The sequence below is a fragment of the Aethalodelphis obliquidens genome, unplaced genomic scaffold (assembly GCF_003676395.1).
Source record: "Aethalodelphis obliquidens isolate GAN/ISIS:26980383/991018 unplaced genomic scaffold, ASM367639v1 scaffold57, whole genome shotgun sequence".
Classification (NCBI taxonomy): Eukaryota; Metazoa; Chordata; class Mammalia; order Artiodactyla; family Delphinidae; genus Aethalodelphis; species Aethalodelphis obliquidens.
The window spans coordinates 3886868-3914311 of NW_020838001.1; the positions used below are offsets into that span (position 1 = coordinate 3886868).

At 43.3% G+C, this 27444-nt stretch overlaps 1 protein-coding gene across 7 annotated transcripts in view; it reads right to left on the minus strand.

The window, feature by feature from the left end:
- ZNF831 (zinc finger protein 831) overlaps positions 1-27444 on the minus strand; it is a 172863-nt gene that overhangs the window by 108542 nt on the left and 36877 nt on the right. For 6 of the 7 annotated variants that reach the window (XR_003428661.1, XR_003428660.1, XM_027086840.1 and 3 more), the window contains exon 4: positions 3855-4006. Coding sequence is in view for 4 of the 7 variants with exons in the window: in XM_027086840.1 (XP_026942641.1) it covers positions 3855-4006 (152 nt within the window). In the remaining 3 variants the exon portion in view is untranslated. Of the gene's footprint in view, positions 1-3854; positions 4007-27444 lie in introns of those variants that run through there. The other variant, XR_003428662.1, reaches the window with a different exon arrangement.

Genomic DNA, 27444 nt, shown 5'->3' on the forward strand with positions numbered 1-27444 from the left:
CACACACACACACACACACACACACACACACACACACACACACACACCGTGAGGTCAGCTCCCTCACTGAGCAGCCAGCTCTGATCTCTCCAACCAGGACCTGCCAGGTCAAAGGACACAAGAAATTTGTTTGTAAATGGTGGGCGACCAAGGGCCATCTTTAGGTTCCTTTGAAGTTACAGCACTCTGTCTTCAAACATCCAACACTCTGAGTGCCTGTCACTCTGCTGTGAAACACTGGCTTTGGGAGATGGTGTAAATAAACTTCCCAAGCTCCTTTGATTTCCAGGTGGTATTTATTTTAAGGCACTCTACCACCTGCCCCCAACCCAGTGGTGTCCATAACAGCCCGTCCACTCCGGGCTTGCTGGTTTACCCAACCTGCCATCCCTGTTCCCTCTCTGACACTTCAATAAGGAATGGGGGTGGCGGGGTGATTAATATTCCCCGGGCCAATGCTTAGACCACACCCCACAGGCTCACATCTGTCCTGAGTGGACATTGTGGCAGGAGGGAGCCCTTTGAAAATGGGCACCAGTGACCCAGACCTCTGACTCAACTGGCTGTTCCAATAACAAACATGAAAGTGCAGACATTTGTCACCACCCTGGGCTGCTGCTGCACCATTATTACCTACATGGAGGGAGGGGCACTAGGTTCCCAGGGGGATTCGCATTACATTTGGTCTCTCAATCTTAGCTCCACATTTAGATTTCGCTTCTGGTTTTTTTTCTGTTTGGGGCTGGTTTTATCCCCCATTCACTGGAGCCCACAGTTTGCTCTTAGGATTTTGGTAGGAAAGGCCAATGTTGAGATCAGAAGTGTACAGAAGTGGGATTCTCCCAACGTGGAGGGAGCAAGGCCATTCCCCGAGGCCAAGAGAAGCTTGTAAAGGAAAGACGGTGTGGAGAGGACCATGAAAGATCAGAGGCTTTCCAGCTGGTCTCTCTGCTGGCACTGGGGTCCCCAGGGGTACCATGAGCACACGGCGTACACATGTAAATTAGGAAGAGGCAACAACTTCCACTGGAGGATGTGTGGAAAGGTGTCCCCCACCCCCTTGGGAGAAGGAGGAAGGAGCTCCTTGCTTTGGGTGGACAGCCCCACAGTCAGAGCAAAAGGCTGCACCAACCAGTGGTGGCTGGATTTCAGCCCCTATGGGCACCATCCACACAGCCACACTCAGAGGCCCTGCCCACCCCCTATCCAGCCGGCCACAGGCCTTCTTCCCAAAGAGAAGCGAATAGGGCCCCTTACCCAACACACCTGTCTCACGATCGGAGCTGCCTGTAGCCACTTGGACAAGACTCCCCACAAGTGTGAACACATCCTGCTGGGTGGTGGGCTGGGTGATCCCGTTTTAATGAATACATACTGATTTAAGCTTATAATAGAACTTTCCTGCCAAAACTGTTTGCATACCCTACGAGCACAGATGATGGGCATTACTGTAAATTGAGTGTTCATGGGTGCTGCTGCCTTTTTCACTTAGAAACACATTTTAAGGTCCCTTCTGTCGGTTCCCAGATAGGGGGAAAGTTGTTGAAGTGGTTAGTGGTTGAATCATGCCTCCCCCTCCAAGTCCTAAGCCACAGAACCTGTGACTGTGACCTTACTTGGAAAAAGGTATTTGCACATGAAATGAAGAATCTCAAAATAAGATCATCCTGGATTTAGGGCGAGCCCTAAATTCAACAGCAAGTGTCCTTATAAGAGAAACACAGAGGGAGATTTGACCCACAGGAACACAGGGAAGAAGCCCTGTGAAGATGAAGACAGAGATTGGAGGGATGCGGCCACAAGCCAAGGACGCCTGGAGTCCCCAGAAGCTGAGAGGCAGGGAAGGATCCTCCCCTGGAGGCTTCGGAGAGACAGCGAGACTCCTGGCCTCCAGAACTGGGAGAGAATACACCTTGGACCAAGTTTGTGGCAATTTCTTTGGCTGCCATAGGCAATTTTCTTCCCCAGTCCAGAAAGCCTCTGTTCTATTCTCCCTACACCTGAATTTCCAGAAGAAGCCGTCTCTCTCCCGAGAAAACTCCCCCTTTGGGCTCTTCCTCCAACCCTGACCTTGTCCTCTGCTAAACAAGAGGCACACTGGTTACCACGCGCTCCACACTCACTTGGCACTCAGCACACGCCAGGTCTTAATGCACATATGCTTATTATGCTCAGGAGATAATTACAATCAACATTTATCACCTGCCTTGGGGTCTGCAAATTCCCTGCCACACACGAGCTCGCTCTATCCTCACACTGAGCCATTGGGTGGGCAAGACCTCCATCAACGGCCTCGCTGCACAGACATAAGATTCCCAGGAGGGAGCTCACTGACCCGCCAGTGTCATTCCCCATGTGATTTGAGCAAAGGATGGACAGGAAGCCTGTCTGTCTGTCTTCACCCTGAACCACATTTATCCGGAGCAGGGACTGTTGTCTTTTCCCTTCAGGTTCTAGCACGGAGCTTAGCAATGGAAACATGGAAGCTGATGGGAGTTTCCAGGAGCAGCTTGATTCAGCTCTATTTATGGTGCTGGGAAGAGAGCTGGTGGGAAAGCACTGCCATTAGGGACAAGTGACAGAGTTCTGGTGGGTTCTGGTGGGTTCCGCTGTGGAGGTGGTATCGCCCATGAACACCCCAATGGGCAGTTCCATTGGCTGTATCTATCTGACCAGGAGGAAAGCAGTGGAGTTCAAGGTGATGAGCCACAGAAAATGAAGAAAGGGCAAAGCCGCGTGCCCTGATTGCACTTTTGTCTACACCCACTCAGCCTCCCCCCATGAGGTCTTAACCCTTGACGTTCCATAAAAAGACCATGCTTCTGCCTTCCACAACTGGCCATCCAGTTGAGCAATTACCTACCTTGATTTAAACTCTCACTGAGAAAAAGACTAATCCTCGTCCTTGCCTGCCTACCAGAGAGGGCGTCGGGGTTGGAGGTGGGGGGTCGAGGGGCAGCATGGAAGCACCATCTGCCCGCAGGGGGCGCTGGAGCCACACAGAGGGAGAGGGGGAGGGGCCCCAGCCAACTGTCTCCAGGGACCAAAACCGCAGCCAGCAGGCAGAGCCCAGGGTCAGCCCTTGAGCCAAACAAACAGCAATTAGCCACAAAAGGGTGGTAATTCAGTCACCACTGGTCAGATGGGACCAGCCACCTTCTCAAATATGGTCTCCATCTTCCCCAGTCAACACATTGCCAGCAAGGCTAAGGCTGGGCTCATGACTGCCAGGCAGATGGGAGGAAGGGAGGGAAATTGTGGGCCAGAGAAGTTACGCGATTTGCCCTCGTTGCCCAGTGACTGCACCTTAAAATAGCCCTTTTCCAGGAAGCAGCCTCCATTAGTTCATCCTTTGTTTGTTTCCGAGAATGATGGAGAGGGCCCCGCTTACCACCTCCCGTGGAAGCATGTTCCCTGCAGCTCTCACATCGTAACTCCTCCCTATTCTTCTATCTCACATTCATTCAAAAGCCCATCCACTGACCCATTTTAGCCTCACAATGGCCCTGTGGAAAGAACCCAGTGAACTTCCTCTTTAATGATGGGGAAAAGTAGAGGCACCCAGAGTTCCAATTCAGGTTTTCCAGGTCCTGGAGGGAATCTGTACTTGGACAGGGCTGAGCATCCGTGGCCAGTACTTGAGGACGTTTGCTGTCTTCTCAGTACTGGATTCTCCATATCCTCCCCCAGGACCCTCTCCCCTAGCTTAGGGTCTCGACTGTCCCACATCACCCCCCATGCATCCAGCTTCCTGCTGGACTTCAGGCTCCGGACAGCAAGGATGGCTGCTCTGCTCATTTCATAGCCCAGCAGCCTGGTGCCCGGTTTGGATGCACCTCCAAGGAGAGCCTTACCTGCCGTTTCGGAAGAAGCCTGCCCGCAGGTCCTGCGTGGGGCCGGCCCCTCGGATGGGGGTGAACGGCCGTCTTTTCTCAGCACCCAGTGTGGCTTCCTCAGTCTGCTGGCTCTCAGCTGGAAACGACTTTGCAAGAAATTCCCTTTGTACCTGGGGGATGAGAAGCACATGTGCAGTGATCAGCCTTGAGAGGGTGTCCGGGAGCTCACAGGCACAAAAATCCAAGACAGGATATGCCCAGAGGATAAAATCCAGGTCCGTGTGGGAAGCCTGGGGGAACACAGGGACGTGAGGTCCAGGCAGCTCATCAGCTGTCAGGAACCCCTTTTCCCTCCAATCCTCATTCTCCCGCCAGGACGTGGGGATGAAAACAGGACGCAACTCAGGAGGCCGTTGTAGGGATGAAATGAGATAGTGCCTAGAAAATGCTTCCCACACCACTTAGCACACAACAAGCGCTTAATAAAGGTCAGTTGCTGTAATTAAATACTGAATTATATGGTCTTGACTACTTACTAAACAGGCTGTCCAGAAGAACTTTCCACAGTGATGGGCGTCTTCTATAACCTGCATGGACCAATACGGTGGCCACTAACCACAGGCAGCTCTAGAGTGAGTGAAATGTAGTTCATGTGTCCGAGGAACTGAGCTTTACATTCAATTTCATTTTAATGAGTTTAAAGAGCCACTGGTGGCTAATGCCTACCGTTATTGGACAGGTCAGGCCCAAAGCATCTCCTCTGAAAAAACGGGCATCACACATGCTACCCCTAGAGAAGCTCTTCCAGATCATCTGGTCTATGTAAAATAGAAAGCTAGTGGGAAGCAGCCGCATAGCACAGGGAGACCAGCTCCGGGCTTGTGACCACCTACAGGGGTGGGATAGGGAGGGTGGGACGGAGGGAGACGCAAGAGGGAGGGGAGATGGGGACATATGTATACGTACAGCTGATTCACTTTGTTGTACAGCAGAAACTAACACACCATCGTAAAGCAATTATACTCCAATAAAGATGTTAAATAAATAAAAGGTGAAATAAACATTCAAAAAAAAATAATAATCTCTAAAACAGAGCCTTCACATCCCAGGGGTGAGGGCACGACAAGGGTAGAGAAAGAAAATAGTGAGCTTCTCAGCATCACTATTAGAGAAATGCTAATCAAAACTACAATGTGAGACTTCCGGGAGGATGGCGGAAGGATAAAACGCGGAGATCACCTTTCTCCCCACAGATACACCAGAAATACATCTACACGTGGAACAACTCCTACAGAACACCTACTGAACGCTGGCAGAAGACCTCAGACCTCCCAAAAGGCAAGAAACCCCCCACGTACTTGGATAGGGAAAAAGAGAAAAGAATAAACAGAGGGGAAAGCTTCGGATCCGCGGAGGAGAGGACAGCCACAGGGGTGCGGAGGGAAAAGCGGGGAGATTACCGCACAGAGGATCGGTGCCGATCAGCACTCACCAGGACGAGAGGCTTGTCTGCTCCCCCGCCGGGGCGGCCGGGGCTGGGAGCTGACGCTCGGGCTTCGGTGGGAGCGCAGGGAGAAGACTGGGGTTGGCGGCGTGAACACAGCCTGCAGGGGGTTAGTGCGCTGCGGCTGGCCGGGAGGGAGTCCGAAAAAAAGTCTGGAGCTGCCGAAGAGGCAAGAGACTTTTTCTTGCCTCTTTGTTTCCTGGTGCGCGAGGAGAGGGGATTAAGAGCGCCGCTGAAAGGAGCTCCAGAGACGCGCGCGAGCCGCGGCTAAAAGCGCGGACCCCAGAGACGGGCGGGAGACGCTAAGGCTGCTGCTGCCGCCACCAAGAAGCCTGTGTGCGAGCACAGGTCACTGTCCACGCCCCCTTCCGGGGAGCCTGTGCAGCCCGCCACTGCCAGGGTCCCGGGATCCAGGGACAACTTCCCCAGCTACGCACGGCGCCCCCACAGGCTGGTGCAACGTCACGCCGGCCGGCCCTTCACGCTGGTGCAACGTCATGCCGGCCTCTGCCGCCGCAGGCCCGCCCCGCCTCCGTGCCCCTCCCTCCCCCGGCCTGAGTGAGCCAGAGCCCCCGAATCAGCGGCTCCTTTAACCTCGTCCTGTCTGAGCGAAGAACAGACGCCCTCCAGCAACCTACACGCAGAGGCGGGGCCAAATCCAAAGCTGAGCCCCTGGAGCTGTGAGAACAAAGAAGAGAAAGGGAAATCCCTCCCAGCAGCCTCAGGAGCAGCAGATTAAAGCTCCACAATCAACTTGAAGTACCTGCATCTGTGGAACACCTGAATAGACAACGGATCATCCCAAATTAAGGAGGTGGACTTTGGAGCAAGATTTATGATTTTTTCCCCTTTTCCTCTTTTTGTGAGTGTGTATGTGTATGCTTCTGTGTGAGATTTTGTCTGTATAGCTTTGCTTCCACCATTTGTCCTATGGTTCTATTCGTCCGTTTTTTTTTTCTCTTAATAATTATTTTTTATTTTAATAACTTTATTATATTTTATCTTATTTTATTTTACTTTATCTTCTTTCTTTCTCTTTTTCCTTCCTTCCTTCCCTCCTTCCTTTCTTTCTTTCTACTTCTAATAATTCTTTCTTTCTACTTTTTTTCCCTTTTCTTCTGAGCCGTGTGGATGAAAGGCTCTTGGTGCTGCAGCCAGGAGTCAGTGCTGTGCCTCTGAGGTGAGAGAGCCAACTTCAGGACACTGTTCCACAAGAGACCTCCCAGCTCCACATATCAAACGGTGAAAATCTCCCAGAGATCTCCATCTCAACACCAGCACCCAGCTTCACTCAACGACCAGCAAGCTACAGTGCTGGACATCCTATGCCAAACAACTAGCAAGACAGGAACACAACCCCACCCATTAGCAGAGAGGCTGCCCCAAATCATAATAAGTCCACAGACACCCCAAAACACACCACCAGACGTGGACCTGCCCACCAGAAAGACAAGATCCAGCCTCATCCACCAGAGCACAGGCACTAGTCTCCTCCACCAGGAAGCCTACACAACCCACTGAACCAACTTTAGCCACTGGGGACAGACACCAAAAACAACGGGAACTACGAACCTGCAGCCTGCAAAAAGGAGACCCCAAACACAGTAAGATAAGCAAAATGAGAAGACAGAAAAACACACAGCAGATGAAGGAGCAAGATAAAAACCCACCAGACCTAACAAATGAAGAGGAAATAGGCAGGCTACCTGAAAAAGAATTCAGAATAATGATAGTAAAGATGATCCAAAATCTTGGAAATAGAATAGACAAAATGCAAGAAACATTTAACAAGGACTTAGAAGAACTAAAGATGAAACAAACAACAATGAACAACACAATAAATGAAATGAAAAATACTCTAGATGGGATCAATAGCAGAATAACTGAGGCAGAAGAACGGATAAGTGACCTGGAAGATAAAAGAGTGGAAATAACTACTGCAGAGCAGAATAAAGAAAAAAGAATGAAAAGAACTGAGGACAGTCTCAGAGACCTCTGGGACAACATTAAACGCAGCAACATTTGAATTATAGGGGTTCCAGAAGAAGAAGAGAAAAAGAAAGGGACTGAGAACATATTTGAAGAGATTATAGTTGAAAACTTCCCTAATATGGGAAAGGAAATAGTTAATCAAGTCCAGGAAGCACAGAGAGTCCCATACAGGATAAATTCAAGGAGAAACACGCCAAGACACATATTAATCAAACTGTCAAAAATTAAATACAAAGAGAACATATTAAAAGCAGCAAGGGAAAAACAACAAATAACACATAAGGGAATCCCCATAAGGTAAACAGCTGATCTTTCAGCAGAAACTCTGCAAGCCAGAAGGGACTGGCAGGACATATTAAAAGTGATGAAGGAGAAAAACCTGCTACCAAGATTACTGTACCCAGCAAGGATCTCATTCAGATTTGATGGAGAAATTAAAGCCGTTACAGACAAGCAAAAGCTGAGAGAGTTCAGCACCACAAAACCAGCTCTACAACAACTGCTAAAGGAACTTGTCTAGGCAAGAAACACAAGAGAAGGAAAAGACCTACAACAATTACAAATAATGAACCCACAACAATTAAGAAAATGGGAATAGGAACATACATATCGATAATTACCTTAAATGTAAATGGACTAAATGCTCCCACCCAAAGACACAGATTGGCTGAATGGATACAGAAACAAGACCCATACTACAAGAGACCCACTTCAGACCTAGAGACACATACAGACTGAAAGTAAGGAGATGGAAAAAGATATTTCATGCAAATAGAAACCAAAAGAAAGCTGGAGTAGCAATTCTCATATCAGACAAAATAGACTTTAAAATAAAGACTATTAGAAGAGACAAAGAAGGACACTACATAATGATCAAGGGATCAATCCACGAAGAAGATATAACAATTGTAAATATTTATGCACCCAACATAGGAGCACCTCAATACATAAGGCAAATACTAACAGCCATAAAAGGGGAAATCCACAGTAACACATTCGTAGTAGGGGACTTTAACACCCCACTTTGACCAATGGACAGATCATCCAAAATGAAAATAAATAAGGAAACACAAGCTTTAAATGATACATTAAATAAGATGGACTTAATTGATATTTATAGGACATTCCATCCAAAAACAACAGAATACACGTTTTTCTCTAGTGCTCATGGAACATTCTCCAGGATACATCATATCCTGGGTCACAAATCAAGCCTTGGTAAATTTAAGAAAATTGAAATTGTATCAAGTATCTTTTCCAACCACAACACTATGAGACTAGATATCAATTACCGGAAAAGATCTGTAAAAAATACAAACACATGGAGGCTAAACAATACACTACTTAATAACGAAGTGATCACTGAAGAAATCAAAGAGGAAATTAAAAAATACCTAGAAACAAATGACAATGGCGACACAACGACCCAAAATCTATGGGATGCAGCAAAAGCAGTTCTAAGAGGGAAGTTTATAGCAATACAATCCTAACTTAAGAAACAGGTAAGAACAGGAAACATCACGAATAAACAACCTAACCTTGCACCTAAAGCAATTAGAGAAAGAAGAACAAAAAAACCCCAAAGTTAGCAGAAGGAAAGAAATCATAAAGATCAGATCAGAAATAAATGAAAAAGAAATGAAGGAAACGATAGCAAAGGTCAATAAAACTAAAAGCTGGTCCTTTGAGAAGATAAACAAAATTGATAAACCATTAGCCAGACTCATCAAGAAAAAAAGGGAGAAGACTCAAGTCAATAGAATTAGAAATGAAAAAGGAGAAGTAACAACTGACACTGCAGAAACACAAAAGATCATGAGAGATTACTACAGGCAACTCTATGCCAATAAAATGGACAACCTGGAAGAAATGGACAAATTCTTAGAAAGGCACAACCTGCCAAGACTGAATCAGGAAGAAATAGAAAATATGAACAGACCAATCACAAGCACTGAAATTGAAACTGCGATTAAAAATCTTCCAACAAACAAAAGCCCAGGACCACAGGCGAATTCTATCAAACATTTAGAGAAGAGATAACACCTATCCTTCTCAAACTCTTCCAAAATATAGCAGAGGGAGGAACACTCCCAAACTCATTCTACAAGGCCGCCATCATCGTGATACCAAAACCAGACAAGGATGTCACAAAGAAAGAAAACTACAGGCCAATATCACTGATGAACATAGATGTAAGAATCCTGAACAAAATACTAGCAAACAAAATCCAACAGCACATTAAAAGGATCATACACCATGATCAAGTGGGGTTTATTCCAGGAATGCAAGGATTCTTCAATATATGCAAATCAATCAACGTGATACACCATATTAACAAATTGAAGGAGAAAAACCATATGATCATCTCAATAGATGCGGAGAAAGCTTTCGACAAAATTCAACATCCATTTATGATAAAAACCCTGCAGAAAGTAGGCATAGGGGGAACTTTCCTCAACATAATAAAGGCCATATATGACAGACCCACAGCCAGCATCATCCTCAATGGTGAAAAACTGAAAGCATTTCCACTAAGATCAGGAACAAGACAACGTTGCCCACTCTCACCACTCTTATTCAACATAGTTTTGGAAGTTTTAGCCACAGCAATCAGAGAAGAAAAGGCAATAAAAGGAATCCACGTCAGAAAAGAAGTAAAGCTGTCACTGTTTGCAGATGACATGATACTATACATAAAGAATCCTAAAGATGCTACCAGAAAACTACTAGAGCTAATCAATGAATTTGGTAAAGTAGCAGGATACAAAATTAATGCACAGAAATCTCTGGCATTCCTATACACTAATGATGAAAAATCTGAAAGTGAAATCAAGAAAACACTCCCATTTACCATTGCAACAAAACGAATAAAATATCTAGGAATAAACCTACCTAAGGAGACAAAAGACCTGTATGCAGAAAGTTATAAGACACTGATGAAAGAAATTAAAGATGATACAGATAGATGGAGAGATATACCATGTTCTTGGATTGGAAGAATCAACATTGTGGAAATGACTACTACCCAAAGCAATCTACAGATTCAACGCAATCCCTATCAAACTACCACTGGCATTTTTCACAGAACTAGAACAAAAAATTTCACAATTTGTATGGAAACACAAAAAACCCCAAATAGCCAAAGCAATCTTGAGAATGAAAAACAGAGCTGGAAGAATCAGGCTCCCTGACTTCAGACTATACTACAAAGCTACAGTAATCAAGACAGTATGGTACTGGCACAAAAACAGAAAGGTAGATCAATGGAACAGGATAGAAAGCCCAGAGATAAACCCACGCACATATGGTCACCTTGTCTTTGATAAGGGAGGCAGGAATGTACAGTGGAGAAAGGACAGCCTCTTCAATATGTGGTGCTGGGAAAACTGGACAGGTACATGTAAAAGTATGAGATTAGATCACTCCCTAACACCATACACAAAAATAAGCTCCAAATGGATTAAAGACCTAAGTGTAAGGCCAGAAACTATCAAACTCTTAGAGGAAAACATAGGCAGGACACTCTATGACATAAATCACAAGATCCGTTTTGACCCACCTCCTAGAGAAATGGAAATAAAAACAAAAATAAACAAATGGGACCTAATGAAACTTCAAAGCTTTTGCACAGCAAAGGAAACCATAAACAAGACCAAAAGACAACCCTCAGAATGGGAGAAAATATTTGCAAATGAAGCAACTGACAAAGGATTAATCTCCAAAATTTATAAGCAGCTCATGCAGCTCAATAAAAAAAACAAACAACCCAATCCAAACATGGGCAGAAGACCTAAATAGACATTTCTCCAAAGAAGATATACAGACTGCCAACAAACACATGAAAGAATGCTCAACATCACTAATCATTAGAGAAATGCAAATCAAAACTACAATGAGATATCATCTCACACCAGTCAGAATGGCCATCATCAAAAAATCTAGAAACAATAAATGCTGGACAGGGTGTGGAGAAAATGGAACACTCTTGCACTGTTGGTGGGAATGTAAATTGATACAGCCACTGTGGAGAACAGTATGGAGGTTCCTTAAAAAACTACAAATAGAACTACCATATGACCCAGCAATCCCACTACTGGGCATATATCCTGAGAAGACCATAATTCAAAAAGAGTCATGTACCAAAATGTTCATTGCAGCTCTATTTACAATAGCCCGGAGATGGAAACAACCTAAGTGTCCATGATCGGATGAATGTATAAAGAAGATGTGGCACATATATACAATGGAATATTACTCAGCCATAAAAAGAAACGAAATTGAGCTATTTGTATTGAGGTGGATAGACCTAGAGTCTGTCATACAGAGTGAAATAAGTCAGAAAGAGAGAGACAAATACCATATGCTAACACATATATATGGAATTTAAGGAAAAAAATGTCATGAAGAACCTAGGGGTAAAACAGGAATAAAGACACAGACCTACTAGAGAATGGACTTGAGGATATGGAGAGGGGGAAGGGGAAGGTGTGACAAAGTGAGAGTGAGGCATGGACATATATACCCTACCAAACGTAAGGTGGATAGCTAGTGGGAAGCAGCTGCATAGCACAGGGAGATCAGCTCGGTGCTTTGTGACCGCCTGGAGGGGTGGGATAGGGAGGGTGGGAGGGAGGGAGACGCAAGAGGGAAGAGATATGGGAACATATGTATATATATAACTGATTCATTTTGTTGTAAAGCAGAAACTAACATACCATTGTAAAGCAATTATACTCCAATAAAGATGTTAAAAAAAAAAGAAAATACTTTAAAAGACATATTTACAAAGTACATTGATTTTTTCAGTCGATTCCATTTTATTGATTTTATGAAAGAAGTTAATCATTCATATTTCACTTCAGATAATAAATGGTTTTGATACTGCTTTCTAAGATACAAAATCTTTAATCTTCCTAATAAAATTAAACCTTAAAAAAAAAGAAACAAAAATAAAGTATTCCCTTCTAATAAGGAAATAGTAAAGATACACGTAAAAACCAAAAGACCAGTAAATATATTCAAAGTCAAGCTTGGCTACCCATGAAAATACTAGATAAAAGCTGGTATTGTAGAGTTGATTTAAAGACAAGTGAAGAATCTGTTGAAGACCAGGGTTCCACCAGAATGTTGAGATTACCAATTCAATTTTGTGATACAATTTTATGATATTGTTCCTATATATCATAAAAGGAAATCTCCTGTAACAGAATCTGACCATTTTCTGATCACCTGAAGTCTTACCACCAATGATGAAGTGTTTATTCCTAGTGGATCCATTGATGATCCCCCAGAAAGGGTTAGAGAGAGACCTTCCAGCAACCCCTGCCCATCAGAGCCACTTCCAGAAATGCAGAGGGCTTGTGATTGTAACCAGAAGTCACAACTGAGCCAAGGCTTCTTAATCACAGGATGGCTTCCTGAGGCCTCCCGTCTTGCTGCTGGAAATGGCCAGCAAGGAACACATGTCAAAGTGAGCTCCACAACTGGGAAGTCTCGTCTAAAATGACTGAGGTTAAGTCTAAATACTGAGCACCCAGCTCAGGACCCTTAATGAATGTCTTTTGTGTGTTTGTTTTTAATAACCCCAAAAGAAAGGACAGAGGGAGGGAGGAAGACAAAGGTAGAAAGACCCGAATATGTGACATGGTGTCTATGGTCTATGGGAACTGCTTAGACAGTTATTCCTTATGGTAGGAATTATTGTAATCATAACTCTAAACTGCTATTTAAATGACAAACATCCTACATATCACTTACAACAAAACATGTAAGACATGCATTTATGGTTTCTTAATTTGTGCAAAATCTGGTATCTATCAAAGCAACATGACAAGCCAAAGGCTTCTAAATAATCCCAAAAAATAAAAATAAAAATAATTTTTAAGGAAACTATCAACATTGCCGTCTACCTCTGGGCAGGCCTATACAGCTATTCAAAACCAACTGGTGCTTATTTTATGGTTAATGTTTGGTTTTTTTTTTTTAACATCTTTATTGGAGTTTAATTGCTTTACAATGCTATGTTAGTTTAAATAAAAAACAAACAAACAAACAAACTACAATGAGGTAGCACCTCACACCATCAGAATGCCATAATTAAAAATTCTACAAATAACAAATGCTGGAGAGGGCGTGGAGAAATGGGAACCCTCCTACACTGTTGATGGAAATGTATATTGGTACAGCCACTGTGGAAAACAGTATGGAGGTTCCTCTAAAAACTAAGCATAGAGTTGTCATATGATCCAGCTATCCCACTCCTGGGGATATATCCAGACAAAACTATAATTCAAAAAGATACAAGCACTCCTATGTTCATAGCAGCATTATTCACAATAGCCAAGACATGGAAACAACCTAAATGTCCATTGACAGATGAATGGATAAAGAAGATGTGGTATATATATACAACGGAATACTACTCAGCCATAAAAAAATAATGAAATAATGTCATTTGCAGCAACATGAGACCTAGACATTATCATACTAAATGAAGTAAGTCAGAAAGAGAAAGACAAATACCGTACGATACCACTTACATGTGGAATCTAAAATATGACACAAATGAACTTAACTACAACACAGAAATGGGTTCACATACATAGAGAACACATGTGTGGTTGCCAAGTGGGGGGAGCGGAGAGAAATGGATTGGGAGTTTGGGATTAGCATATGCAAACTATTATATATAGAATGGATAAATAGCAAGGTCCTACTGTATAGCACAGGGAACTATATTCAGTATCCTGGGATAAACCATAATGGAAAAGAATGTGTATATATATATATATATATATATATATAAATAACTGAATCACTTTGCTGTACAGCAGAAATTAACACAACACTGTAAATCAACTATACTTCAATCAAATAAATTTAAAAAAAATACTGAGCTTCTATCTACAGTTATTTTTATCTAGACTTTCTTTTATCTATTGTTGCAGGCCCTTTATAATGTACAGAATACATTAGGGGAGTAGAACAGATGGATAACTGGTAAATGAACAGTTGTGCATTTCTTAGGGTGCAGGCTAAAAATTTTTTACCAATAAGAACGTGCAGCCAAAAGCAGACCGGCAAGCTGGTCTAGCGCCCCACTTGGCAGGTGAAAGAACTGAGAAGCAGAACGCCTGCAATATGCCCTAAGACTCGAAGCCCTGGAGCCAGGTGGGAGCTAAACTCTTGACTCGAGTCCCTGAACCATTTTGACCATTATCAGTGCTCAGCTCTTTGGAAAGATCTTTGCACCGCTTCTAGCTGCCTGGTTGAGCCACAGGGACTCCCTTCCCTTTGCAAGCCTCAGTTTACAAGAATTCTGTTCCCGCGATGATGCTCTTTAGAGCCGCCAGGCTGGGGAGGAAGGTGAGGTGACCTGCTTGGCCATTTTTTTTTCTCATTTGTCTGAGCTGCCGCCAACATCCAGCCGCAGTCCCCTAATAATCAGGGCTGCTTGCAAAATTTAATTTAAGTAAGATCTGCAGAATTCCGTATCCTCTTGGGCACTCATTTTCATAGCAACAAGGAAAAAGCGACTTTTTCTTCATCTTTTTCATGTGTGGGAGAGGCTCCACTTACAGGCACTATGGCCTCCTGGGCCCTGGGCAGGAGCTGTCACTCCCCAGGGGTGCCTTCCTGGTTCTTTGAAGCAACTCATCCCTGCTTGTCAAGACCCCAGGTTCCTGAAAGACTATCTGAGCCCAGGTGGAGAGCAACAGGGCTGCCGTTCTGCTAATCACAAATCCCTGAACCAGTCGGGGCTCCTGCTGGGCGGGGGGAGAGTGATTTCCAAGTACAGAGACAAAGGCAGGAAGGAAGGTGGGAGGTGTGGGAGCACTCTTCCCCTGTGTGCCGTGGGTCACCTTTGCCCCCAGTCAGTGGGTGACTGCCTACAAGCTGGCAGGTGTTAAGAATGGCACAGTTTGAACTGCAGGGAGGTTTGCTTTTGGAAAACGGACAAAAGCGAGGAACTGCGCTCAATGAAAACAATGAGGAGACTGCTGAGAGCGCTCCAGCCTCTGGACTCAGATCTCATTAAGACAGAATTTGGACACTTTCGGCCTTGGGGGGAGCCCAAGTGGATCTTGGCATTGTCTTCAAAGCAATTTTTGTTTAGTCACGGGCAGGGTCTACTTTTTTCCCTCCTGTGTTTTCCAGAACATTCTGCGTGCAGCCCCTCCTAGAGCAGCATCACTCTGGGAACGGACAGCCACGGTGGGGCAGGTCATGCAAGCTCGCCATCACCCGTCCTGCAAGGCCCCTCGCGGTTCAGCAGATGCCATTAGTGCCTGTCTCCACCGCCTTCACCGGGCTGCTCGTCTGTGGCCGGCTGCTGGGACGCACACTTACCACCTTCTCAAGAGGGCTGCCCTAGGCCAGTGGGAGCCAGCTTGCCTGGAAGGCCTGGGGGAGTGTGCACACCCCCCACGAAGGGCCCTTAGCCATTGACTGACTGTCACAGGGTGTGAGAGCCCAGTCCCTTTGCCTCTGAGCGGGACCATCTCTGGGATGCACTTCACACTCCAGAGCTCCCTGTGGGATCAGGCACGACTGGACACCCAAGCCCGCATCTTTGCTGAGTTCTTCCGTCGCCCTTGTCTGCTTCCGTCATCGCTTACATGTCTCCTGAGAGCCCTCCCTGCGTAAATCTCTTGTACAAGAATCCCCGTCTCAGGCTCTGCTTCTAGGCAGCCCAACCTCAGATGCAAGGTTAGAGTGTCGCCCCTGCTTCTCTTCTTCTCACTCCCATCCGCCTATTTCCCCCAGAAGCACTCGGGCATGTTTGCCAAACCTCCTTAAATATGCATGTATGCTTATAAATATGTAGTGTCACTTTTGTGCGTGACATTGTGCCACAGAGCCATTCTTATTCTCACTTTATTTTTACTCAAGGCTATGTTTTGAAGATCAGTCTAGATTTTTGTATTCATGTCTAATTCTCTGCTTTTAGCTGTCTTGTACAGTGCTTTACATTTTGTTTTAATAAGCTGCTATTTAAGGGCCAGACTTTAAATCCAACTCATGCTTGACACACCCTCTGCTCTCTTGGTCTCTCTCTCTGTAGATCTTCCTGTAAGAGCCGACATTATCAGCACTTACGTAAGAACAGCACAATATCTTTGTTTATAGACCTCATGGAAGACCAATCAGAAGAAAGCTTTCTTACCCCAGGTCAGCTCCAGCCGGGGCACTGATGACTGGTGGACCAAGGTCAAGAGCACAGGGGACACCAGCTTTGCCTGGAGTCCAGTGGGAAGCTCACAAAAGGAGGCAGGGTGAGGTCTGTCATGTATCTTGATGCCGGTTGACAGCCATTGACCACCCTGCCTACTCCAATCCCGCCCTGACCCCCATGCCCACTGTCCCTTTTATCAGCCAGGTCTTGGAAGGTACATCCAAGGAGGCAGACTTGCAGGTTTGCGTGGCCTGCCTGACACACGCTCATCCTGGGGAAGGAGTATGTGGTGTGTCATATCATCCTCCTCACTTTCCTCTCTTGATCCCACGGGGAGTAACAAAGCAAAGAGAAGTGGAGTGGAGGTATAGCAGACCCTCAGCATCCCACCAAACCGGACATGAGACTGGGGTCAAAGCTCTGGTGCTGTGGAGCACGTCACAGAGGGTCTCAGCCATGAGGAGTGGCGGCCGCCTCGTCCCTAGGTCTGCGTCTCCATCTCACCTCAGAGTTACCTCGTTGAATGAGTAAAAAGTGAGCAGACACAGGCTCAGACTATAAACATCTGCTTTATAAGGAAAAACACCATCAATTAAGAGATTTCCATCCTCTGTGCGTTCTCCGGTGCTCTCCCCTTCTGTGACGAAGCTACATTTTAGGGTTTGCAAAGCACCCTTCACCCATATAACCTCCAACCTCCTCTCCACTCATCCCGCTTCACCTGGGGCTTCATAATTCATTGTTCATTGTCAGGAGCTCCCTAGAACAAGTCTCTGAGCGTTTCATGCTTCGTACAGCACTGTACACAGTTACAAATTAATCAGTAAAATTCAATTCCATGGTCCAGTGCCTGCTCTGGGCACGGCCGAGACATTGTTAATGAATGCTCTGAATCTCTATGCCTCTAGTTAATGTCAGGGCAATTAGGTGTCCAAGTATGAATTTTCTACATTTTCCCATTTCCACTCTGAAAATGGACCCTGCCTTTTCTAATCCCTCTCCTTTAACTCATGTGCTTTCATTAATGACAACACCCATTTTCATTACAGTGTGGTGTTTGGAGCTGGCAACAAAGAGTCGAATGATACACAAGGGAGGGCCCTGAGATAAACTTCAGGTACAAACGGGAAGTTAAAATACAGCAAATAAGTGAAAAAAGGGGATTGGGCCAGGGGTCTATAAGCTTTTTATGTAAAGGTCCAGGTAATAAATATTTTAGACTTCACAAGCCACATACAATCTCTGCCACACATTTTTCATATACATATATATACACATATGTGTGTGTGTGTGTGTGTGTGTGTGTGTGTATGTATGTATTGGGGTGGCCATAAAGTTCGTTCGGGTTTTTGGTACCATCTTACAGACAAACCTGAATGAACTTTTTGGCCAATCCAGTATACATATACACATTCTTTTTAAAATGTAAAAATCATGCCTACCTCACATACAGGTATACAGGACGTACACAGGGCATACAGAAACAAGCCAAGAGCCAACCTTGACCCAAGGTCCACTGTTTTCTATATAAACAAAAATAAAAATAAATCCTTCTTTGCATTAATATATAGAGAGAAAGAACATAAGGGACTATCTTTCTGTATTTGTGACATTGGGGGCTTGAGACAAGGAAAAATTTCTTGGACAAGAACAAAAAATAATAATCGTAAAGGAAAAGGTAACTCCATCTGACTACATCAAAATATGCAATTTCTTGATGATCAAAGAAGCATAAGCAAGGTTAGAAAATAAGAAGCCCATTTCTAACAGTACAGTGAACTGGTTACTTTGGTTGACTACCCCCATATTTACCCTTATACTGAAACCAACGAAAAATGTAGATTAAATATAAAAATGTTTACAATTTATATTTAAACGCATTGGTGTTCTGATTAAAAGGTAAGATATATTTAAAAGTTAAAAACCAAGTGGAAAAAAGTGAGAGTGATTTCATTTTGAGGGCATTTGCCAAACCAGGTGAGCTTGCCCTTTTGTTTCCACGATCCTGCTCTTCCATTTCCATTGTCTGGTGGGGTTCAGGGTGCATGATTCAAACCCAGAATCTACCCTGTGAGTCCCGTGGAAGATCCAACCTCTACTCCTGCAGAAAACTGAGACCTCAGAGGCTATACCCTCAATATATGGGTTAATTAGGGATAATACATCCTACCCCCACCACCTGCCCAGAGAATATATATATTTTTTAATTCCAATCTGATCACTGAGTGGAGGGGGCAAAAGTCTCTCCTGTTAATTTCATAACAATAAGACAGTCTTCTCATGGGTTTGCAATCTGAATTCACACTACCCTGTGACATGGAGAAACCTACCACCAAGAACCTTATTTAAAGTAGTGCTCATTGTGTGCCCCCAGGCACCTAGCGGAAGCAAAACAAATCATTACTGGAGAAACCCACCACAAAGTTGCAAAAATCTCAGCTCACCATCAAATATCCAAAAACAAACAAGGAAACAAGATACCATAAGTGAGAGCTCATATATAAAACAGAGCCAGACATGCCAAGACTTCCTGTGTTGGCATTATCAGATGCAAAATATTTAGTGTGTCTTTTTAAAAGGTTGAAAATAAGAGTACAGTTTACATAAATAGAAAAAACAATCCTAAAATACATATGGAACCACAAGAGACTCCAAATAACTGAAGCAATCTTGAGCAAGAAGAACAAAGCAGGAGGCATCACACTTCCTGGGTTTTTAAAATATATCACAAAGCTACAATAATAGAAACAGTATGGTACTGGCATAAAAACAGATGTATTAACAAATGGAAAAGAATAAAGAGACCAGAAATAAACCCCCACATTTACTGTAAACTGATTTTCAATGGGGGTGGGAGGAAGAGGACAAGAATATACAGTGGGGAAAAGATAGTCTCTTCAATAAATGGTGTTGGGAAAACTGGATATCCACATGCAAAACAGTGAAATTAGACCCTTGTCTTACACCATACACAAAAAATCAACTCCAAATGCATTAAAGACCTAAACATAAGACCTGAAACTAAAACTCTTAGAAGGAAACATAGAGAAAATCTGCTTGTACTGGCCTTGGTAATGATTTCTTGGATGTGATGCCAAAAGCACAGGCCACAAAAGCAACAATAAACACGTGGGACAACATCAAACCAAAAAGCCTCTGCACAGCAAAGGAAACAATCAACAGAATGAAATGGTAACCTAGGGAATGGTAGAAAATATTTGCAAACCATATATCTGACAGGGAACCAATATCCAAAATACATAAGGAACTCACACAACTGAATAGCAAAACGAATAAGAAAAAAACCCAAGAACTCAATTATTAAATGGGCAAAGGACATGAATAGATATTTCTCAAAAGAAGACATACGAATGGCCAACAGGTATATGAAAAGGTGCTCAACATCAGGGAAATACAAATCAAACCTACAGTGAGATATCACCTCACACCTCTTACAATGGCTCTCATCAAAGAGGCAAAAGGTAAGTGTTGGTGAGGATGTGGAGAATAGGGGACCCTTGTACATTGTTGGTAGGAATGTAAATTTATGCAGCCATTATGGAAAGCAGTATGAAAGTGCCTCAAAACCTTAAAAATAGAAGTCCTCTATGACCCAGCAATCCCACTTCTGGGTAAATACCCAAACAAATTGAAATCAGGATCTTGAAGAGATAACTGCACACCTCTGTTCATTGCAGCATTATTTACAATAGCCAAGACATGGAAACAACCCAAACATCCATCGATGACTAGATAAAGAAAATGTGGTGTATACATAAAATGGGATATTACTTGTCTTAAAAAGGAGAGAAATATTGCCATTTACTACAACAGGGATGAACTGGAAAATATTATGCTAAATGAAATAAGCCAGATACAGAACAAATACTACATGATCCCACTTAAATCAGGAACCTAACGTAGTCAATGTCATCAAAACAGAGAACAGAATAGTGGTTACCAGGGATGGAGGGAGGGAGAATCAAGAAGGTGTTGATCTAAGGGTACAAAGTTTCCCTTCCACAAAATGAATAAATACTAGATATCTACTGCACACCACAGTGCATATAGTTAACGATACTGTATTATATACTTAAAACGATACTGTTAATGATACTGTATTATATACTTAAACGATATCTGTATACTATCTATATACTTAAACGATATCTGTATATCTAATACTTAAACGATAACTGTATCGTTAACGATACAGTTAACGATACTGTATTATATACTTTAAAATTTTTTAATTTAAAATTTACATAAAATTTAAAATTTATGTCAAATATTCTTATCAAAAAACAAAAAAGAGGAAGGGAAGAAACTTCTAGAGATGATGGATAAGTTTAGGAAAGTGTAGGACACTGAATGTGGTGATGGCTTCACGGGTGTACATGTACCTTCAAACTTGTCAAGATGTATATATTAAATATACACAGCTTTTATGTTTGTCAATCATACCTCAATTTAAAAAAAGAAGAGTAAAGGGCAAGAGACTATAAAAATGACCAGGCAGATTTGAAAAATAATTAAATGGAACTTAAAAAAAATTAAATATAATATTGTCAGGAATTAAATTTAAAACTTGACAGACATGTAAAAGCAGGGGACGAATTAAGAGGCCATTGCATTAGTCCAGGGAATTCTTCTGACCAAGATGGTATAGCAGTGACTAGATGTGCCCTCCCAAATAAAAAAATGGACAAATGTCTAAAACAATGATTCTCAGGACATTAGACACCAAGCAATGAAGGCAGTGGTCCCTGAGAGAAGAGGAACAGATGAGGTGAGCCTCATGATTGCCTTGGCTTCCTGGTGGGGAAACTTTCCAGGTCCAGCAAAATTTGTTGAAAAGACTATACTTTTGCCATTGAACTTCCTTTGAACCTTAGTCAAAAATCAATTGACCATGTATGTGTGGTCTATTTCTGTATTCTTTATTCTGTTTCATTGATCTATTTGTCGATTTTGATGTGAATACAACACTGCCTTGAATATTTAAGTTTTAGAGTAACCCTTCAAGTCAGGCAGTGTCATCAAAACAACATGGCATAGGCATCAAAATAGACAAACAGAAGAACAAATCATGCTGGAACAATTAGGTTTCCACCTGCAAAACTGAGAACTTTGATTTATACATCACACCATATACAAAAATTTGATCCTAGGTCTGAATATTAAACCTACAACAATAAAGCTACAGAAGAAAACTTAAGAGAAAAATCTCTGTGGCTATGATTTAGGCCGAGATTTTTTAGTTATGACATCAAAAGCACAATCCAAAGAAAGAATGATAATTGGAATTCATCAAAATTTAAAATATCTGCCCTTTAAAAGGCACTGTTAAGAGAATTAAAAACAACAAAAAACAAGGCACAGACTGGAAGGAAATAGTTACCACTTGCATATTGGAAAAAGGACTTATAGCCAGAATGTATAAATAACTCTCAAAATTCAATAAGAAGAAAACTAACAACCCATTTTTAGTGGGAAAAGATGCAAACAGATATTCCACCAAAAAAGATACATAAATGACAAATAAGCACATGAAAAGATAGTCAATATCATCATTTATTAGGGAAATGTAAATTCAAACTAATACAATACCATCAGACATCTATTAGAATGACAAAAATGAAAAAGGATGGCCATACTAAGTGCTGGCAAGGAGGTGGAGAAGCAGAAGCTGTCACACACTGCTCGTGGAAATGTAAAATGATACAACCGCTTTGGAAAACAGCTTGGCAGCATCTTAAAAAATTATGCCTCTACCGTATATGATCCAGACGTTCCACTCTTCGGTATTTACTCAAGAGAATTTAAAGCTTATACCCATACAAAGACTTGTATATGAATATTTATAGTACTTTTTATTTGTAACAGCTCAAAACTGAAGCAAGCCAAATGTCTACCAACAAGTGGTTGTATAAACAAATTGTGCCGTATACACCCAATGGCTTACTACTTAGGAATGAAAAGGAACAAATGACTGATACACACAACATGGACGAGCCTCAGAATAATCATATGGAGTGAAGAAAACGCCCAGCCGAAAAAAAAGGGGGGGAAGGTATATATTGTCTGCTTCCATTTTTATAAAATTCTAGAAAAAGTGAAATACTCTATAGTGACATAAAGCACATCGGTGGTTACCTGGGGGCGGGGAGGGTGGCAGGGTGGGGGCAGGAGGAAAGAATTACAAAGAGGTACATGGAAACTGTGGGCATTGCGGATGCGTTTGCTATCTTGATAGTGTTGTTGGTTTCACCGCTGGGAACATGTCAAAACTTATTCTATTGCACTTTCAATATGCATGATATTAAAATTCAATATATGTCAATAGAGCTTCGAAAAAAACACACGGTGGATTAAGAAAATTAGTAACATTTTAAAGATAACATCCGAACAAAGTATCTAGGTTATAGCAGGGAGAGACAAAGTTGTTGAAAACAGAGGTTAAGAGACATGAAAGACAGATCTAAGATGCATTATTTCAATGTTCCAAAGAAGAGGGAGACTGGGATGGAGGCAACATCTAAGGAACAATGGCTGAGAATTTTCCTGGTAGACATCAATCCAGAAATTATAGAAGCCCAGTGGATTCCTAATGGAATAAATTAAAGTGACGTGTACCTGGATACATCAAAGTAAAAGTATGGAACACCAAAGAAGAAGATCTTGAAAGTAGCCAGAGATAAGAGACCTTCAAAAGACAGATGAGTAGACGCATAGCTGACTTCTCACCACAAAACAGAAGCCAAGTGACGATGCAGTAACAGCTTTGATGGACTGAGAGGAAATAACTGTCAACCTGAGACTGTGTACCCAGAAAAAATATTTTTCAACAACAAGGGTGAAATAAATGCACTTTCAGGCTAATAAAAACTGAGATTTTTCTTCTCTAAAGGAAATTCCAAAGAATATACTTCAGACAGAAGAAAACAATCCCGGAAGGAAGATCTGACATGCCAAAAGGAATGAAGAGGCAAGATGTTTGCAATTACGTGGGTAAATATAAATGAATGGGCTTAAAAAGTCAGATAATAGACCTGGAAAAATATCTGCAATATATATAACAGGCAAAGAATATAGGCAAATCTAGGATATATACACAATCCTACAAATTCTGGGTGGGCAAAACATTAAAAATCTGCTCCTAACAAACATTAGTAAGAATATGGGAGCAGGGCAAACTCTCACTGTTAGCTGGAGGAAACCTACAGTGACACAAGCACTGCAGAGAGTGATTTGGTAATAACTTGCAAAGTTGAAAATGTGATTATCTTATAACCCAGTAATTCCATTTTAGGTATGTTTCTTAGAAAACTTCTCACATTGTGTCTAAGGAGGCACGTATAAGCATGTTCATTGCAAAGTTAACACAAAAAACTGGAAATGATTTAAATGTCCATAAATAGGGGAATGGAAAATACAGTGTGTTATATCCATGGGATAGAATACTCTACAGCAATTAAGATGAATGAATTTTATCTGTATGTACCAAACATGGCGAGATCTTCAAAAACACAATATGGAGTTTAAAAATCAAACTGAAGGATGATAAATTCAGTGTGAGATATATATCTTTTCTCTTAACAGTGATATATATGTGTGTGTATATATATATATATATATATATATATATATTTTTTTTTTTTTTTTTTTTTTTTTTTTTTTTTTTTTTGCGGTACACGGGCCTCTCACTGTTGTGGCCTCTCCCGTTGCGGAGCACAGGCTCCGGACACACAGGCTCAGCGGCCATGGCTCACGGGCCCAGCCGCTCCGCGGCATGTGGGATCTTCCCAGACCGGGTCACGAACCCGCGTCCCCTGCAACGGCAGGCGGACTCTCAACCACTGCGCCACCAGGGAAGCCCTCCACTGTTGGCTTTTAAGAAGCAAGCTGCCATCAATTCCATGCCTCAAGAAAATGAATTCTACCAACAACCTATGAAGGAAATAAAACAAGACGATGGGATGGAGAAAAAAAGGGGGGGAACCACTGAGGTACAGGGGTCAGGTGAGTCTCCGCCACAATACCAACGTCTTTGCTGAGATGAGGGGGAGCCAGCCCCATGAGGAGCCAGAGGTGGTGTGTGCAGGTGGAGGTAAATAGATCAGCAAGTGCAAAGGTCCTGAGGTTAGAATGACTCAAAGGACGATCATGAGCCAATAAAGGCACGAATGATGAAGGAATCACGGTCGACCAGTCAAAGTTTGGTGAATGTAAAAACTTCAAGAGCGTCATCCCCAGTGCACCCAGTTGGAGGCTCCAGGACAGAGCTGTCGAGCCTGGGTTCTGACCTCTCCTGTTTGCACGCTGGGGTCCCTCTGCCCCCTCACTTTTTCACCTGCAGCCTCTTGCTGAGAAGCTCACTGACTGGGAGGCAGAGTTTTGGCTCCCACAAAACCGGATGTTAAGATGAAGATTTGCAAACACGCATGCCTATGAGGGCCAGGCAGACTACATGACTAAACGTAAGACACTAGGGAACAACCTACAGGCGGTGAGAAAATATTTGCAAATGATGCAGCCAACAAGAGATTAATCTCCAAAACATACAAACAGCTCCTACAGCTCAACACCAAAAAAGCAAACAACCCAATCAAAAAAATGGGCAGAAGATCTAATAGACACTTCTCCAAAGAAGACGTACAGGTGGCCAAAAGGCACATGAAACAATGCTCAACATCGCTAATTATTAGAGAAATGCAAATCAAAGCTGCAGTGAGGTATCGCCTCATACCGGTCAGAATAGCCATCATCCAAAAAAAAAAAAATCTACAAATAATAAATGCGGGAGAGGGTGTGGAGAAAAGGGAACCCTCCTACACTGTTGATGGGAATATACACGGGTGCAGCCACTATGGAAAACAGTATGGAGTCTTCCCCAAAAAATAAAAATAGAGTTGCCATATGACCCAGCAATCCCATTCCTGGGCATATGTCCAGACAAAACCATAATTCGAAAAGATACACGCACACCTTTGTTCACAGCAGCACTATTCACAATAGCCAAAACACGGAAACAACCTAAACGTCCATCAACAGATGAATGGATGAAGTTTTGGTACATAAATACAACGGAATACTACTCAGCCATAAAAAAGAATGAAATAATGCCATTTGCAGCAAGCTGGATGGACCTAGAGATTATCATGCTAAGTGAAGTAAGTCAGACAGAGAAAGACAAATACCATACGATAGCACTTATAGGTGGAAACTAAAATATGACACAAATGAACTTATCTCAGAAACAGACTCACACACATAGAAAACAAACGTATGGTTACCAAAGGGGAAAGGGGGGTGGTGGGAGGAGGGATAAATTAGGAGTTTGGGATTAGTAGATACAAACTACCATATATAAAATAGATAAACAAGGACCTACTGTAGAGCACAGGGAACCATACTCAATATTTTGTAATAACCTATAAGGGAAAAGAGTCTGAAAAAGAATGTGTGTGTGTATAATGAATCTCTGTGTTGTACACCTGAAACTAACACAATATTGTTAATCAACTACACTTCAATTTTTTAAAAAAAACTAAAAAAAAAAAAAAATGGGAAAAAAGGACACTAGGGACAAGTGGGGACTGAGGCAGGCTGCAGAGCACAGGCACCGTCCACAGGCATAGCTGCTGCTAAGCCCCAGCCAGCCGCTGCCCTGCAAGAAGGCAGGCCCAATGTCTTCAGAGCTTCAGATATTTTAAGAGAAGCCAAAATCCAGGTTTATATGTGAAATCTCCTGATATTTATTATTTGGATACTAAGCATCAAAACTTTCAACAATGTTGCGGCCAAATAAGATTCCTACATGGGCTGTTTGGCCCCGGGGCTGCTGATGGGTTTGCAAGGCATCCTGGAGAGACATCTCCAGGCCTCTCGGAGGACCAGCCTGGGACCATCAGCCTTATTTGGGAATGTTTCCCCAACGGCCTCCACATGTAGACACCTGGCACCTAGCAGGTGCACAACGAATGTCTGTTGAAACAGTCAAGTTCCAGTGTTGGGAACTGTAGATGAGGCACCCCACCTCTGTCCCCCTCCCCACATCTCCCGGGACTCTGACTGAGGCCTGGAGACTTCAGGCTTGCCAGCTGTCACTCAGATGTAGTTTAGTGCTTTGTGGGAGCAAAGCCACGTGCCAGTATCCCTGAGCTCCCGGGATGTGGTCTGGGTGATGTAAAGCATTGCTCTCCAAGCTAGCTCACTGGACCAGCATCCTCAGCGTCACTGGGAAGCATGTTAGAGATACAGAATCTCAGGCCCCGTCCCAGACCCACTGAATTTGACCCAGCATCACAGGAAACCTCCAGAAAACCCTAGGTGACTCTCACGTCCACTACGGGCTGGGAGCATTGGGGCAAGCTGCTGTTTAGCACTTGGGCTCTGGAGTAAGGTTTGCTGGTTCAGATCCGGGTCCTTGGGGAAGTTGCCTGACTTCTCTGTGTGTCTCAGTTTCCTCGAGAGAAAAATGCTGTGCCTGGCACACAGCAAGCCCTCAGCAATGCCAGCCCTGGAAACGTGGTCCTGGCAGACAAGTGAAAGCGGGTGCAGGGGCCTCAGAAGAGGGTATGTCATCTCTGGCCAGTGAGAGCCTGAGCAGCTGTAGGCAAGCATTAGGAATTCGTGTGGCCTCTCGACAAATACCTATGTCTGGACCAAACACTGACAATAGGAGAAGGCCAGGCATTCTAGGAACGGGAGATTGCGGGTGCAGGAGAGCCTTGGGGATATGGGTTCGGAGTGTCAAATAGAGAATAGGCGAGGGCTGGGACCATATGACATCACACTGAGAAGGAGGGGGGCGACCATGGGAAAATGGGACCGAAAAGCTTTGCGGGCTGGGGGGCAGATGGATTTTAAAACCCCTCTTTCATCGCGTCATTCTGATCGTCTCGCTCCTTTGCTCAAAACCCCTCAGGTTGCCC